The 14884-nt window shown below is 51.5% G+C and overlaps 1 protein-coding gene and 1 pseudogene across 1 annotated transcript in view; both read left to right on the top strand.

Moving 5' to 3' along the window:
• Window positions 1-5311, top strand: part of Anks6 (ankyrin repeat and sterile alpha motif domain containing 6) — a 46198-nt gene extending 40887 nt beyond the window's left edge. Inside the window, exons 15-16 of the mRNA XM_032904203.1 lie at window positions 4275-4371; window positions 5077-5311. Of these exons, the coding sequence (XP_032760094.1) occupies window positions 4275-4371; window positions 5077-5126 (147 nt within the window). The 3' untranslated portion in view covers window positions 5127-5311. The remainder of the gene's footprint in view (window positions 1-4274; window positions 4372-5076) is intronic.
• A 20-nt stretch (window positions 5312-5331) lies between these two features.
• On the top strand, window positions 5332-6587 carry LOC116901953 (annotated as a pseudogene).
• Window positions 6588-14884: the final 8297 nt, after the last annotated feature.

The following is a 14884-nucleotide window of genomic DNA, read 5'->3' as shown; positions in this document are numbered from 1 at the left end:
AACTGTTGTTGAGTGCTGAGAGCTGAGCATCTCTGACTAGCACTGTGCCATAGACGCCACACAGCCTCCACTCACAGAGAGGTAGAGGGATGTATGCAAGGTCATAGTCAGGAAGAGGCAGAGGCTGGATTGGAACTCAGACTTGGTGTGACCACGCGTCTCAGCGTCAGTAATCCACATGCACATGTGGAGAAGGGAGGCATGGCAGGCCCTGTCCTCTATGTAGAGTGGGGTCTCCATAGGTCGGACCTGCAGAGACCTAACCGAGGAAGTGCGGGAGGAGGGGAGACCTGGATAAGGCACTGGGTAAAGGAGCAGGAGACAGGGACAGACTAGGCCATGTAAAGCAGCATGGCAGATGCCAGAGGGCACTGGTGAAGGCTGCTGGGACAGTGGAATCTTGAAAAAGGTCAAAGAATGTTGGGGCTGTGGATTGGGGGTTCTACTTCCCTACCAGCCTTGAGAGCGGACATGAGGCTAAAGAAAGGATGACAGGAAAGCCAGCTTAGACCAGTTCAGGAAGAGAACCAGAGAACCTTCTGAACGGGGATGGTAAGGAGAGGCAGGGAGCCAGCACCACAGGAGCTGGCCTGGGAAGTGGCAGTGGATAGAGCCACCGTGACCTCCTCTACCCTGCGAAGCTCTGGGCTTCCTGGCCCAGGGAGACAAATAGAAAGGTGTGTGTCCTCCGTAGAGGTGACTGTCCTCAGCAGAATAGATGACGAGACAGCCACAGACACCCCAAGGGCATTTCCCACACTGCAGAATAGAACCTTCTGTTCTCTACCAGGTCGGCTGCCTCCTGCCCCTGCTTAGCACAGGCCCTGTGCTCTGTCCTGAGCATGGCGACCATGGCTCCTCACAGGCAGCAGGGTGGGTCAGCTAGGCCATGCTCCCTGGAGCGTCTGTGGGGAGAAGCCCCCGAGTACCTGAGATGCTGAGCCGAGGGCACCTGTGTCCTTCCCCCGAGACGCCCGCACCCGACAGGCCAGGCGATCTACCCAAGTCACTCCGGGGAGAAGTTGTCCAGGCACAGTCCATGGGTAAGGGGCAGCGCCACGGTGTCTTAGAGGAAGTTGTGATGGGGAGAAATTTAATATAACGAAAACCTTCAGCTGCACTTCCCGCTCTGCTTCTTAGCGTGACAGATTGGATGGAGCATAAATCCCCGGCCAGATGCAGCTCTCAGATCCCAGCCTGCACCCCTGGACCTGGCTACTCAGGGCGGGCTCTGCCTGGCCCTGTTTGAGGACTCCAGCTCCTCACTGAGCCTGAGCACCGACTTCTTTTCATTATCAAGTGGTCCTTTTGACACTTAGCTCTGAAGGCTGCATCTCTGAGATGCCAGCGAGAGGCCCGTGCTTCTTGCTGTCTGGGTCCACAGCATGGTGAAGAGGTAGAGAATCAGCTAAGTAGGTCTAGACAGGCACTTTATTATTTTTCAATTAATTTTTTATGCACATGGGTGGCCTGTATGCATGCTTGTATACCACATGCCTGCAGTACCCAAGGAGGCCAGAAGATGGCATCAGACTCCCGAGACTGGAGTTAGGGTGTTAAGCCCCAGACAGACAGGTGCTGGGAGTCCAGCCAGTGTCCTCTGGGGAAGAAGCTCATGCTCTAAATGCTGAGCCATCTTTCCAGGCCCCGAAGAAGCACTTTTTAAAGCTACACTGCAATGGGACCATGAGCGGGCTTTGCAGGGAGGAAGGGGTTCTTTCTGTTATGTGTCCTGATGGAAAATACACATCTGACTCTAAGAAGTGCTCCAGCGTTGTAACGTAGATCTTTTGTTTTCAAGTGAGGGTAAGGATGTGACTCTGTTGATAGAATGCTCATCTAGCAGTCACGAAGTCCTGCGTTCCCAGGACTGCGTAAGACAGTACCTATGGCGGTGCAGGCCTGCACTCCCTCCCAACACCCAGGACCGGGAGGCAGGAGGGTCAAGAGGTCAAGGCCGTCCTCACCTAGAAAGCAAGTCCAAGGCCAACCGGAGATAGTGGAGAGCCTTGTCCAGGAAAAGCAAAATCGGAAATTGAAGGTCATCCTTACCCGCTTAACAAGTTCAAGCCAGCCTTGGGCAAGGAGTGCACGTTACATGTTAATAACACCGTTTAGTAAAGAGCCGTAGAGCCTGTCTGCCAGCCAGGCCTCCACATGAGCGTGAGCATCACTGCTGCTAGGCCCACCCATCCCCAGTGGGTTGCTCAGCAGAAGCCATCGCCGCCCTCCCTCCCTGGGTGCTAAGCCTTTGCTTCATTGTCTTCCCTCTTTTTGTGATTTTTTTTAAAACTAAGTTCGTACAGTATAAAAATGATTAAGGATTTTTATAAGAAATCATGTCCTCCTCTCTTGGAGGCCAACGCTGTTCACGTTGGGGCAAATTACTCTGCAGTGTCCCGTGCCCAGTGGCTCTTAAAAAAACAAAAACAGAAACTAAAAAAGAGCCGAGATAAATTTAGATCTGATTTTCGTTGTTAAGCATGGAATCTACATGGTTACCCATGTTTCCTGAGGTTATTTTTAGATGGAACCTTGCTGTCTTCAGCGTCCTCCTGCCTCAGCCCGCTAAGCGCTAGGATGGCAGGCTTGTGTTACTGTGCCCTGCAGAGTTCTTACTGATGTACGTTTACATAGGTGTGCTAAAATAGTTTTCTAAATCCCTGCTTGTGGGTACGTGGCGACCCACTGGTGGACACAGCAGACAGCTCCATATGAAGGCTTCCCAATGTCCTCAGCATAGAAGTCAACTCAAAGAGCCAGGCCACAGTACATAGGTGTCACCTTGAATTTCTTTCCAGAAAGTACCGTGGATGTCTGGCTAGCTGTGTGAGTTCCCATTCCCTGGAAACCTCGTCAGCAGTGAACACTAGTGGTGTGTGTGTGTGTGTGTGTGTGTGTGTGTGTGTGTGTGTGTGTGTGTGTGTGTGTGTGTCCATGTTACAGAGTACATGTGGAGGTCAGAGTACAGCTTGCAGGACTCAATCTCAACTTGCACCAAGTGGGCACTGTAGACTGAACTTGGATCCTGGGACTTAGGGGGAAGTGTGTTAACCCATTGAACCACCTCCACGGCCCCTTTGATTTGATTTCTAGTCACTACGTGTTTGTAGGCCCAAACATACCTTTGGTTTTAATTTACATTTCCTGAGCTACTAGATGGATCAGAGCTATTTCCTGCATGTGACAGTCATTTGCTTTTTCTTTTTGGGGATGTTCAGGCACATCAGTAGGTCCGGAGGGAGACTCCTCTAGCTGGTGCAAGTTTATAAAATGAAAAAGAACCTTTGAGCTCTGGCCTTTCTGCATGGGCGCTTTCTGTCACAAAGAACAATCTTCCAAAGATAACTGTCCACCCCCTTTTTAGACGGGCATACTAATTACCCTGGCTATCTTAGAATTTGCTCTGTAGATCAGATTGCCCTTGAACTCACAAAAGATCTGCTTGCCTCAACATCCTGAGTGCTGGGATGAAAGGGTATGCCAACAGGCCCAGCTGAGGTACACTTCTAACTTGCTTTAAGTTTTAACCACTTCTATTCATAATTTAGAACATACAGTCTGACTATGCTGTCCCCTGGTCAGGACCTACCTGCTGCCCATGCAGAGTTTCATGAAGGTCCTACCTGCTGAGCTGCTATGCACCTTGTCCCACCTACAGACGAGGAAAGGGACAGGTGGGATTTGAACCTAGGCTGTTGGGTTTTAATCCATGTTTAACTTGTGTGTGTGTGTCTATTGCTGGCAATTTGTGGGGCTGTTCTACGGGCTGAAGAAACAGCCACATCTACCTTTTCCCACATCAAAATGGATGGGAGAGGCTTGGGGCTTTGTTGTGGGGACCCCGCTGCATTCCTGCAGTTGGGCAAGTGAGGAGTTTCCCGCCGGCAGGTGGGACCCCAGCCGTAGCTCATCCAAGGACCCTGAGGTCTTGTACCCTGAGGTCTCCCTTCACCAGCAGCTGGCATTGTGGGTGCTGGGAGCTTCTGACTCAGTCCTGAACTTGACTCTGGCAATGAGGTAGTTGCTCCCCTCAGAACACCCATGGTTTTTTTGTTTTGTTTTGTTTTGTTTCTTTTTCTTCCTTTTTCTTTTTTTTGGAGCTGGGGACCGAACCCAGGGCTTTGTGCTTGCTAGGCAAGCGCTCTACCACTGAGCTAAATCCCCAACCCCACACCCATGGTTTCTAAGAGTGCAGTGAGCCTCGACCACAGTCAGTTGAATGGGTGGCCGCAAATCTAACAGGACTTTCCGTGTTTCTGTTCTGTCCACAGGGGCGTGAGAGGCAGATTCTACAGGAAACCATTCACAACTTCCACTCTTCCTTTGAGAGCAGCGCCAGCAACACCAGAGCCCCTGGCAACAGTCCCTGTACGTGAGCCTCTATGCTGTGACCTCAGTGTGGGCACTCTGAGCCTCAGTACCCCTGCACATGTGCCAACCTGCTGCCCCAAACTGCCGCATTACATTGAACCATTCGCGGTCCCCCTGCCAGGACAGCCCTGGTGGTACTACTGCTGTACAGGACTCTTGTGTAGACCGAGTCTCACCTCCTGGCTCCGAAAGCACAGAGGCTCACTGTGGCCCTTGCCAAGTCAGCCAGTGGGTGCCATGTCAGTTATCAGTGAGGCCTCAGGGTCCATCTGGGTGGTCCCAGAGGACAGAAGGCAGTCCTTTGGGGCAGGTGTGGGCATGGCACAGTGGAAGGGGAAGGCGATGGGGAAGTGGCAGCCAATGATATCTGGACTGGGCTAAGTCCATGGGGAAGAGTGTCACTCGTTGCCATGGAATGGTAGCACTAGAAATACCATCTGTGGAGTGGGGCTGACCCTGGCTTAGCCACTGTTCACTGAGTAATACCTAGCATGTGGCTTCACCTCCTGAGCCTTGGCTTTCCTCTGGGGTTCCCCAAGAACAGCTATGCCAAGGTGCCAAAGTCAGATGGAGGCCAGAAGGCTGCCTGTGCCCTGGAGCTGTGTAGATGGGCAGGGTCTCGGAGGTAGTTACGTCTTTTAAATCTGTCTCCTCCCCTCCTCCCTTTCTCTTCCTTCTGTCCATCCACAACAACAACCCAAGCCATGGCCGGATGGGTAAGGCCGGAAGAAACAGTGTCGAGCAGGAGGTAGCCGCAGCTTGGGTGGCTCCGCTGGCCTCGGAGCCCTGAGGTGGTGAGGACTGAGCAGTGAACCCCGCCCTTCCGCTGTGTCTGCTCCTGGGTTATTTCTTCCCTGGGACTCACAGCAAGTGGACAGAGAGAAGGCTGGCTAGCCAGATCCTCAGGGCTGATGCAGTGGGCAGAGCCTGGGAAGCCTCCTTTCTGCGCTGCTTTGCAGAGGCCTGAGAATATGCAGGCCGTGCTGGAGGCCACACGGCTGCAGGTACAAACCCGAACCTGCATGTGCAAGGACATGCTGCCCTCCAGGCCTGGGACCCTTCCAGAAAAGATGCTATACCCAGATGAACCCCTGCAGAAGGTGTGGTGAAGCACCCACGGTGACTGCTGTTGCTTGTTTTACGCAGTCACCAACGGGTCCTCTTCAGCATATGAGGAAGCTCAATGCTGTCCCTAATGAAGCTGGTGCCTGAGTCTGCAGACTGCCCAGGAGAGGGGCCCGAGACCCTGGGAGTTTCCTGCTTATTCACGTGAGGCCTCCAGAGAACGGGCCAGGCTCCCCCCTGCTCTTGAGACTCTACAAGCCTGGTCACAGCCATGGTTGTAGTACAGCTGTGCACAAATGGACAGTGAGGGGAGGGTGCCGGAGGGAGCTGTTGATGAAGAGCCATGTTGGAAGAGAGCGCCGAGCCTGCCCGCTTCACTTGTCTTCAGCTCCTCCCGCCCCACTGGGCTTCCTTCCTGTGGCCAAAACCATACTTGCTGCTGGCCAAAGCCCTGCCGCTGAGAGGAGCCCACTCAGCTCAGAGCAACCTCCTGTGTCCCGTGTGAGCCTTCCCTCTAAGACCAGCAGCCTGTCATCTTCGTCAGGATACCCCAGTGGCAGGACTAGAATGACCTTGTCCCAGCTCACACTGGGGTACCCTGGATGGTCAGAAGCCACAGCGCCATCTTGCTTCAGCCCTGCAGCTGGTTCATTTTTCTCTCATCAGTCACAGCATCATTTCTACACAGGGACTCAGTCCTTGGAAAGATTTTTGCTTGCCAGACCACGTCTATTAAAAATGGGGAGTCTGCCCCCTGTCTCTGTGCTCTCGAGGGCATTGCATGCCGCCCGGAGTTCCTATCAAATAGCTAACATGCAGGGTGTTTCCCTGCACTCCCTTATCCCATCTCCACAGCAAGCCCGTGAGGCAGCTGGAACCTTTTATTCCGGTCAGTTTGGTGACTGTGACACACGATGGTAACCAGCTTTATGAAGGTCAAACCCAGCTAAGGAGGGACACTGGTTTGGATGCAGGTCTCACCTCAGAGTCGTCTTCCTGATGTCAGCAACGAGTAACCCAGCCAGCATCCAAACACAAACAAATGACACATTGTCATTTCCTCTTTGAGAGTCATTTACAGTGGGGAGGGGGTGCAAAGTGCTATAAATAGCTTGGAGATTCTTGTTTCTGGAAAGAATTCTACCTCAGCTTGGTTTTGATTCCTCAGCTACCTGGAGCTCAAGCAAGCAGAAGGTCATAGTGTCTAGGTGTGGAGGGGGCCTGGGAGCTGTGGACAGAGTGACTGCCCGTGGGGAAGAACATGCAGGGACCAGAGCTGCCAGGGAGGGAGCATCTCCCACATAGACAAGGAGACTGTGCAAGGCTGGGTGCCAGGGTAGCCGGAGAGGAATTCAGACTAGCGGGGGAATGGGCTGCCAGGTGATTCTCAGTGTTGGTAGCAGGTAGAGGTGACCCTGGCACAAAGTCTACAGTTGACCCATTGGCCTTGACCCTGACAAGTCTTTCTGCTTTGGGAAGAAGATGTGCTGTTAGCTTCAGTTTCTTCTTCTGAAATCCAAGTCAAAAAACAAAATACAGACACTGCCCTAGGGCTCCTTCGAGGTCTCACCTCCATCAACATGAAAAAGTAGGAAGCAGAAGAGAGCCTTCAGTAAGTAAAACAGAATTTCCAGCCAGGCAGGTTGGGATGAAGCTCAGTGGTAGAATGCTTGCCTCTAGGTTTGCAAGGACAGATCCAGAAAGTGTGAACACAATACATGTCTGTCCCAGCAGTAACATTGCTCAGAGGAATCCTTCCAAAAGGATTGGAAATTGTGTTCCAGCCAGACCCTGCCATGACTTAGGCGAGAAGTGGAGGTGCCCTGGTGTTGCGGTGTCTTCTGTTGCTGTTAACAGAAGCCTGAAGAGGAAGAAACGGTTCATTTGACTCACAGTTCCACATTAACAGTCCATCGGGGCAGCGGAGGCAGGAGCTTGAGGGACTTGGTCACACCCATAGTCAAGGAGAGAGCCAGGGATGTACACTCAGACCTTGCATCATCCAAACCTGTGAAATGGTGCCGCTCACATTCAGTGGGTCTTACCACTTCAGTTGTCCCTTGTGATCATACCCACCGGCCACCTCAACCTAGCAGTCCCTCACTGAAACCCTAATGTCCACCACACCAGGTGTCCGTCCGTGTATGACAGTGGTCTGTCTACTCAGCTATAGAGAAGGATGTCCTGACACATGCCTTGACTACAGTGAACCGGAGACCCTCACTAAGGGAAAAACCAGACGGAAGACCACATTGTCTCCACAGTGGCGGGTCCATAGAGATCCTGTTTTGGTGGTGGTGAGGCCGGAGTGGGAGAGGCGTGTGATAGCTGCTGGGGAGGGCTTCCCTAGAGGCTGTGACAGTGCCTTGGTGTGACTCTGCTGCTGCCCTTTAAAGCCCGATTGGTGGTTACAATGGTAAGTTTTGCTTTAGGGTTTGGTTACCAGGTACAGGTGATGGGCCTATATCATGGCCTGTTGCCCAGTGGCCTTCCGCCCTTCTCCAGTCAGGCTCATTGACCTCAGCTCTGCCCTCTGTAAGAAATCTGCACCTGCTCTGGGATGCCTTCTCTCATATACATGGGCTGCTTTTCAGAGGGCCTTAAGTATACGGAGAGTCTCAAACCAGAGTCCCCAAAGCCCTGCACAGCAAATGCTTCAGAATGGGCTAGTGAGCCCCCTTCCTGAAGTGGGAATGTTCTCTGAGGTAGTCACCATGCTGCACACCCTCTTGTTTGCACAGTTCTCAGCTAACTTGTGGCTCATTCAGTAGAGCAATTATCTCTGCTCATCAGCAGGTAAATGTAGGGCTCAGAACTTGTCACAGGCATGATCACCCATTCTAAGAACTGTTCAGCCATTGAGGCCCAGACTAGGGATTCCATAGCCCCTCACGCCTTTCGGTCCCCTCTGTATCTCTCTTGTCACCTAGTCCCGCTTTCCTGTCTACATGTGTCCAATGGCAGATCAGATTCCAAACCAAAGGCTGGAGGCTAGACCATAGTCCATCATTGAAGGAATTCAGGGCAGGAACTCAAGCAGGGTAGGACCCTGGAGGCAGGAGCTGATGCAGAGGCTATGGAGGAGTGCTGCTTACTGGCTTGCTCATGGGTTACTTACCCTGGTTTCTCATAAAAACCAGGACCACCAGCACAGGGGTATTAACACCTACAATGGGCAGGGCCCTTCACCATCAATCACTATAGTTAGGAAAATGCCTTATATGCTTTTCCACTTATAGCCATATCTCCTGGAGATGTTTTCTCAATTGAGGCATCCTCTCAGAGGACAATAGCTATGTCAAGTTGACATAAAACTAGATAGCACAACCAGTCTACACAGGAGTCTGCCTCCTGGAACACATATAGAATAAGGGGGTTGGGATAGTGCAGCATGAGGGACCAGTGGTAAGAGCCCAGAGGTATCAGGCTTTGTGAATGGAGCTACTGGGCAAGCTGACATCACTGTGTCCTTAGGGATCATGGGAACTGGGTCGCAGGCTCATCTGCTGAGGCCCGAGCGTGGAGCATCGTCAGAGGCACTGGGGAAGCCCCGGGAGCCAAGCCAAGTCCTTGTCCTGCTTGTCATCCTTTAGAATAATGACAGTCCTGCTCAAGGGGCAGGTGTGGAGCTTAACTGGCAGTCTGAGGGCTCCTCACCAGGAAAGCACTCCAACACCCAAGCTCCTGGCCATTTTTTTTCTGTCTGTCAGGTGGGGGTCAGGCGACATGAACTATTCATCAGCCACTTGGCACCAGCGCATGGACCAGCATGGAGCTGGGGACAGGCAAAAGAGCTCAGTTATGGGATGTACCCGCCAGATTGATCGCAAGAATGAATGGAAACCGTTTGTTAATTGGACGGCAATTAACTTAATGCACATAATTCAGTTTGCAAACCACAGTCATGCAGAATACAGAGCAAAGGAAACTGCCAGGCAGAGCAGCACCAGGTGCCTGCTGTCAGCTCCACTCCCCCTTCTGCCGTGAGCTTAAACGTGTCCTTTGGCATTCCTGAGAAAGGATGACTCTTTTTTTAATAGTAACTTTTGGCTGGGAAGATTTGGCCACATCATTACCAATGAGTATATTTTGTCATGCAGGACACGGCCTGTTGACATCTTTCCATCCTCTACTGAATGTCCCAAGGATGGGCACAGTTGCTGCCAAAGCCCCTTGAGGTTTCAGGATGTGCGGAACCTGGGCAGCAGCCTCGGGAGCCCTTCTGGCAATCAGACCTGGAGGAATAGTCCTTACTGCCTCCTGCCCATACTCCTAGACATCCCTGCAGCTTCCAGCATTTTCTACAGATCTGGCCATGCCTCTCTGCACACTGAACCACTCAGAACACTCGCACAATGCTTCATAAGCTGCGTACGGTATTGCTATTTGAAGTAGGGTCTACTCCCCAGGACATTAGTAAGAAGTGACATCCCTGTAAGGTCCCCGGGGATGTGCGTGTCCATTGCATCATGAGAAATTGTGTACTGTTCTCACCACAGCAAATATGCATTATATGCTGTTACCTCTGACACATTCCCAACCTATGGCCTGCAGGCTACATGCACCACATATCTGTGAATGTGGCCCAGCACATCCGTGGATGACAACATCATGCTCAATGTCAAAAGGTCATTAGGGCAATGTTAGGTCTCCTTCAAATCCAATGGGCACATACTGTGGCTATATATGTATCCATATATAGTTTCCCCACCCTTTCAGAGGGGCACCAGTATTGGTATTTTGCAGCAAAGGGATGCTCAGAGAAGTTTCCTTGGTGAAGATAACACACTTCGATTTTGACCCAACTTCTATGTGGAATTCGCCACTTAGGAATTGTTAAGCACAGCAGAGGGAGTGCTAGGGTGTCCAGAGACGAGACCTGGTTGGGGTCCTGTTGACACCAATGAGGGTGAGGAGAGCAGATCACCTGTCTCTAGAGCCTGGGTTTCCCTGTGCCAAGTGGAGAGATAGCAGATGCTCTGTGGCAAGGTTGCAGGGAGGAGTGAGGTCATAGACGCTGGAGCAGGAGCGCAGTGTCAGCAGTGAAGTGCAACACACAAACTAGTTAATGGCTTTATTCTCCTGGGCCCCTCGACACTATGGTGGAAGAGGAAGAAGCTCGGAGAATGAGGAAGTTGCAGTAGGTGGAACTTCAGAGTTGCCATGGGAACCAAAGCTCTGAGGCTGATCAAGGCAGGAAATACCATCTGGCTTTAAAACACCAAAAAAGCCTCCACTCACCCCGGACTTCTTTCTGTAAACAGCAAAATTAGCAGCATCCTCGGCTGCCATGTCAGCCCAGAGCGAGCAGGGGATGGCTTGTCATTTACTTGCTGTCCATGGTCAGATCTGATCTAGACAGAGCCCCTCAGGAGATTCTGATTCACCAGCTGTCACATGCAGAGACTAAGGCACTCAGTAACCCTGAGCTGAAATGGGAGGAAATCCTCCGTCTCAACCTCAACCTTTCCCAGGCCCTGCAAACCCGAGGGAAGGAAAAAAGTGGTACCCAGGGACAGCAGCAGGGAAACAAGGGCCAGCCCAACTCCAGAACATCAGGTCGATGACAAAGTCATATTTTCAATAAATCCACTGTGACTCTCCCTACCCCACCTGCCTTTGCTATTGCCCCAGCCTTGCAGCTTGCTCCCCGGGAAACACTAGGCTTGGGACTTCTCTGGCTTCCCATAGGCTCCAAGCACAATGTTTCTTGAGTCCTACATCTCCCGGGGAATTGGCAAGGGGAGAACATCGGTATTGTTTCTGTGAAGTGCACATACTAAAATGAATGCGGATGCAGTTTTCAAACAGCAGGGCTGTGCCCTCAACATTCCCCCACCCACCTACCCCCAACCCCAGAATCCAGGGCAATGTCGTCTTTTATCACAACCCCTCCTTCATACTAAACACTCACACGGATGGTGACTTTTACCACAGGGGCTGCCGGGAACCATATAGGCAGAGAGCACTACTGGGAGTGTGGACTCAGAGTGACTGACTGTGTTGTGCTGTGCAGCCTCGCTTGTCCTCTCTGAGCCTGCGTTCTACACCATAAGAGAGTTCTGTGGGAATGTCTCAGGCACCTTCCAGTGACCTGAAAACCTGTTGTTGCTGAAATCACCTGATGTGTTGTTCATCCAACGACACCAACCAGAGTTTAAAGGTATCAGATGGGAGCTCTTCAGTCCTTGCTGCCTGGGCTCAGAACTTTTCTGACCCTGTGAGACTTGGGGCAGAAAATGGTCTCTATGCCCTTCAAGCTAAGGGGCCACCTCAGACCATCATGTCCACACAACTGTAGATCCTTTACACTAACCCGTGACAAAGGGTGGCCATGGCCAAACATTTGGCTGTGTTTGCTCTAAGTCACCTCACTACTTCCTCCAATGCCCAGGCTATGCCTGAACACCTTATCCACAAGGCCACAGGCAGCTTCATTCCTGGGCTTATGAAGGCTCATTCTGCGGTGACACTCTCCCTCACTTGACATGGAAGTCTCCTGGGGCCTCCGCTTACCAGGCCCTGGAATGGCAGGTCTTTCCAGCTCTCTGCACCTACTTGGAGCTGTAGACGACTTCCCAGGAGACAGCAAATTCAGCAGCCAGATGGGGAATCCCTGGGGCTGCCAGAGCTGTGAGCACTACCTAAGCCATGGGGGAGAGGAGACCTGGAAAGTACCATGTGTGGCTGCTGCTCATCTGGTTTCCAGGGCAAAAGAATGGGGCGGGGGGGGGCAGGATGGGGAGCAGCCTGAGAGAACATGAGGAAGGCCATCGAAAGGCTTCGCCCTCACATCAAATGGCTCCACTGTTCACTTAACCGGGAGAAAGGATGGCTGACATGATGACCTACCAGTGTTACGTCATTGTGGAACCTTTAAGTCTCAATAGCTCCCTCTGTAAAGTGGGGGAATAAGTCTCTCCTACTGTGTATAATGGGGAATTAAGTAAGAAAGGTGCCCCTACCACACAGTAGGTGCTTAGCAACCTGTAAAGGCCTGATATAATGGTGCCCTGAATGCCTGCAGTCCTAACCCTCAGAAGATGGAGGCAGGAGGATCACAATTTGGAGCCCAGTCTAGATTATATAGCTATGTTCTGTCACAGAGCAAAAGCCTCCTTAGTTTTGGTGGAGCATACCTACAAGTCTAGCAATTGGAAGGCTGAGGCAGGGGGATACAAGCTCATATCTATCCTGGGCTACAACAGGAAACCCTTTGACAAAATGAAACAATCCCCAAGGTCTGGGGACCCCTTCAGTTCCTCTCCTATCCAAGTGTCCACACTCCAGGTCAGGTGACAGGGTGCTGTGTGCAGATCCCCCAGGCTTTCTGCCCCACTGCTACGTGTCTGACCCCCAAACTCCACTGCTTCTATAGCCATGAGACGGGTCCCATTCTGAACCTTTGAGCAAACTCAAAGGCCTGAAAATGAACTTGAGGTATGCTCACTCCCTTGAGACAGAACACTTGAGGGGTGGGAGCTGAGGTGCCCACTTTCAGTCTCTCTTCACGTTTCCTACAGTTCCCCGGAAGGGGACCTGCTTCGGAAGCCAGCTGCGCTCCACGCATAATGCACGCTTTCCCTCAAATTCAGCATTGCTATTTCCAGCTATGGTGTCACTGGCAATGACGGTGGTTAGTTAGTATGTTCTCTGGGAAATGGATGCTGTAGAGAACAAAGACTTTGGTGAAGAGTCCTCAACCCGGGAAACAGGCTGAGAGCATCCACCTTCCAAGATGGAGGCCGACACAGGGCCAAGCAGGAAACTGGAGGGACAAGTTTCCACTTGGTTCCCACAGTTCCTGCAGCTTAGAGAACACAGCCCAGGACACTGAGGGATGTGACCTGCCCAGTGGGCAATGGTGCTTGGTTTTATTTTGGTTTGAGATAGAATTTCACACTATGTAGACCAGGCTGATCAAATTTACCATCTTCCTGCCTCAGTGCTGTAACTCCCCAAATCTGGGATTATTTCTATATAATTATTATATTATTTCTACACCTGCCTCAGACTCCTTGACAAAATACGAAACAAACAAACAAACAAACAATCACCAAGCAAGCCCTGAGAGAAAAAATGGTGATAGATTGGCCTGCCTGAAGGTTAAAGATGACTGAAGGTCGCTGTCTGATCTGACAGGAACTCATCAGGGGTGAGCAGTTAGATACAGAAGTATTCACGCACCCTGGGAAAGCGGGTGTCCTCATAGAGACACAATGAGCCAGAGCCACAGCCGCATCAGTGACAGACACGAGCAGTCTCTCCCTGTCAGCTTCATTCATCAGAAAGGTAGATGGACTCAGTGTGGTGCAGATGTGGTTTGTAACAGCTGCTCCAGCCAGTTCTGCACAGCAGGCTGTCGTTTCTCTGCTTTCGTTTTGGTTTGTTTCAAGGTGGGGTCTTACGTGGTCCAGGTCAGCCTCAAACTCAGCTGAGACTGACCTTGAACTCTGTGTGTGTGTGTGTGTGTGTGTGTGTGTGTGTGTGTGTGTGTGTGTGTGTGTGTGTGTACATGTGTGCATGTGTGTCTATATGTGTGTATATGTGTCTGTGTGTGTATGTGTCTGTGTGCATATGTCTCTCTGTGTGTATGTTTATGTGTGTGTCTGTGTGTTTCTGTATGTGTGTCTCTGTGTGTATATGAGTATGTGTGCATGTGTGTCTCTGTGTCTGTGTGTGTGACTGTGTACATGTGTGTCTCTGTGTATGCATGTGTCCATGTGAGTGTGTCTGTGTGTGTATGTGTCTCTGTGTGTTTCTGTGTGTCTCTGTGTGTATGTGTCTCTGTGTGAGTGTCTGTGTGTCTATGTATCTGTTTGTGTGTCTGTGTGTATGTCTATGTGTATGTGTGTCTCTATGTGTGTGTGTGTGTGTGTGTGTGTGTCTAGATGTATCTGTGTGCATGTGCATAGATGTTTGAAGGTCACAGGGCAACCTTGGGTATGAATCCTAGGACCCTGCTGTCCTGGCTTTCCTCAGCACTGGGATTATAACCACACAGCACCATAGCTGGAATCTTACCTAGGTTCTTGGGATCATACTCAGGCCCCCTGTTTGTGAGCACTTTACCAGCTAAGCTGTCTCTCCAGCCCTGCCTTAAGCTGATATTTTGCCTTCACCTCCTGAGTGTTGGGATTGCAGTTGCTGCCTCTGTGACTGACTTGTGTGGTGCTAAGGGCTGAAGCCTGGGTTCTCTGTAGCTCAGCAAGCCGTCTACCAACCCTAGCCTCACATGGGCATATTAGCTCTGGCTGTACCCGCCTCCAAGCCTTGTGTTCCGAGGGATTCCTTCATCCTTCCCCTTTACTCTCTGTTACAAAGGGCTGGCTCCCAAAGGTCCCATTTCCCAGGCTCCGTGTCAGCTGACTTCTGGCCGGAGGTTTCAGCAGGCCCTGCTGTGCTCTCCTCCAGAGGGAACCACCTCAGTGAGCCCTCTCAGGGG

This window comes from Rattus rattus, chromosome 1, assembly GCF_011064425.1.
Source record: "Rattus rattus isolate New Zealand chromosome 1, Rrattus_CSIRO_v1, whole genome shotgun sequence".
NCBI classification, from domain to species: domain Eukaryota; kingdom Metazoa; phylum Chordata; class Mammalia; order Rodentia; family Muridae; genus Rattus; species Rattus rattus.
This window is presented reverse-complemented; position numbering and strand designations above follow the sequence as displayed.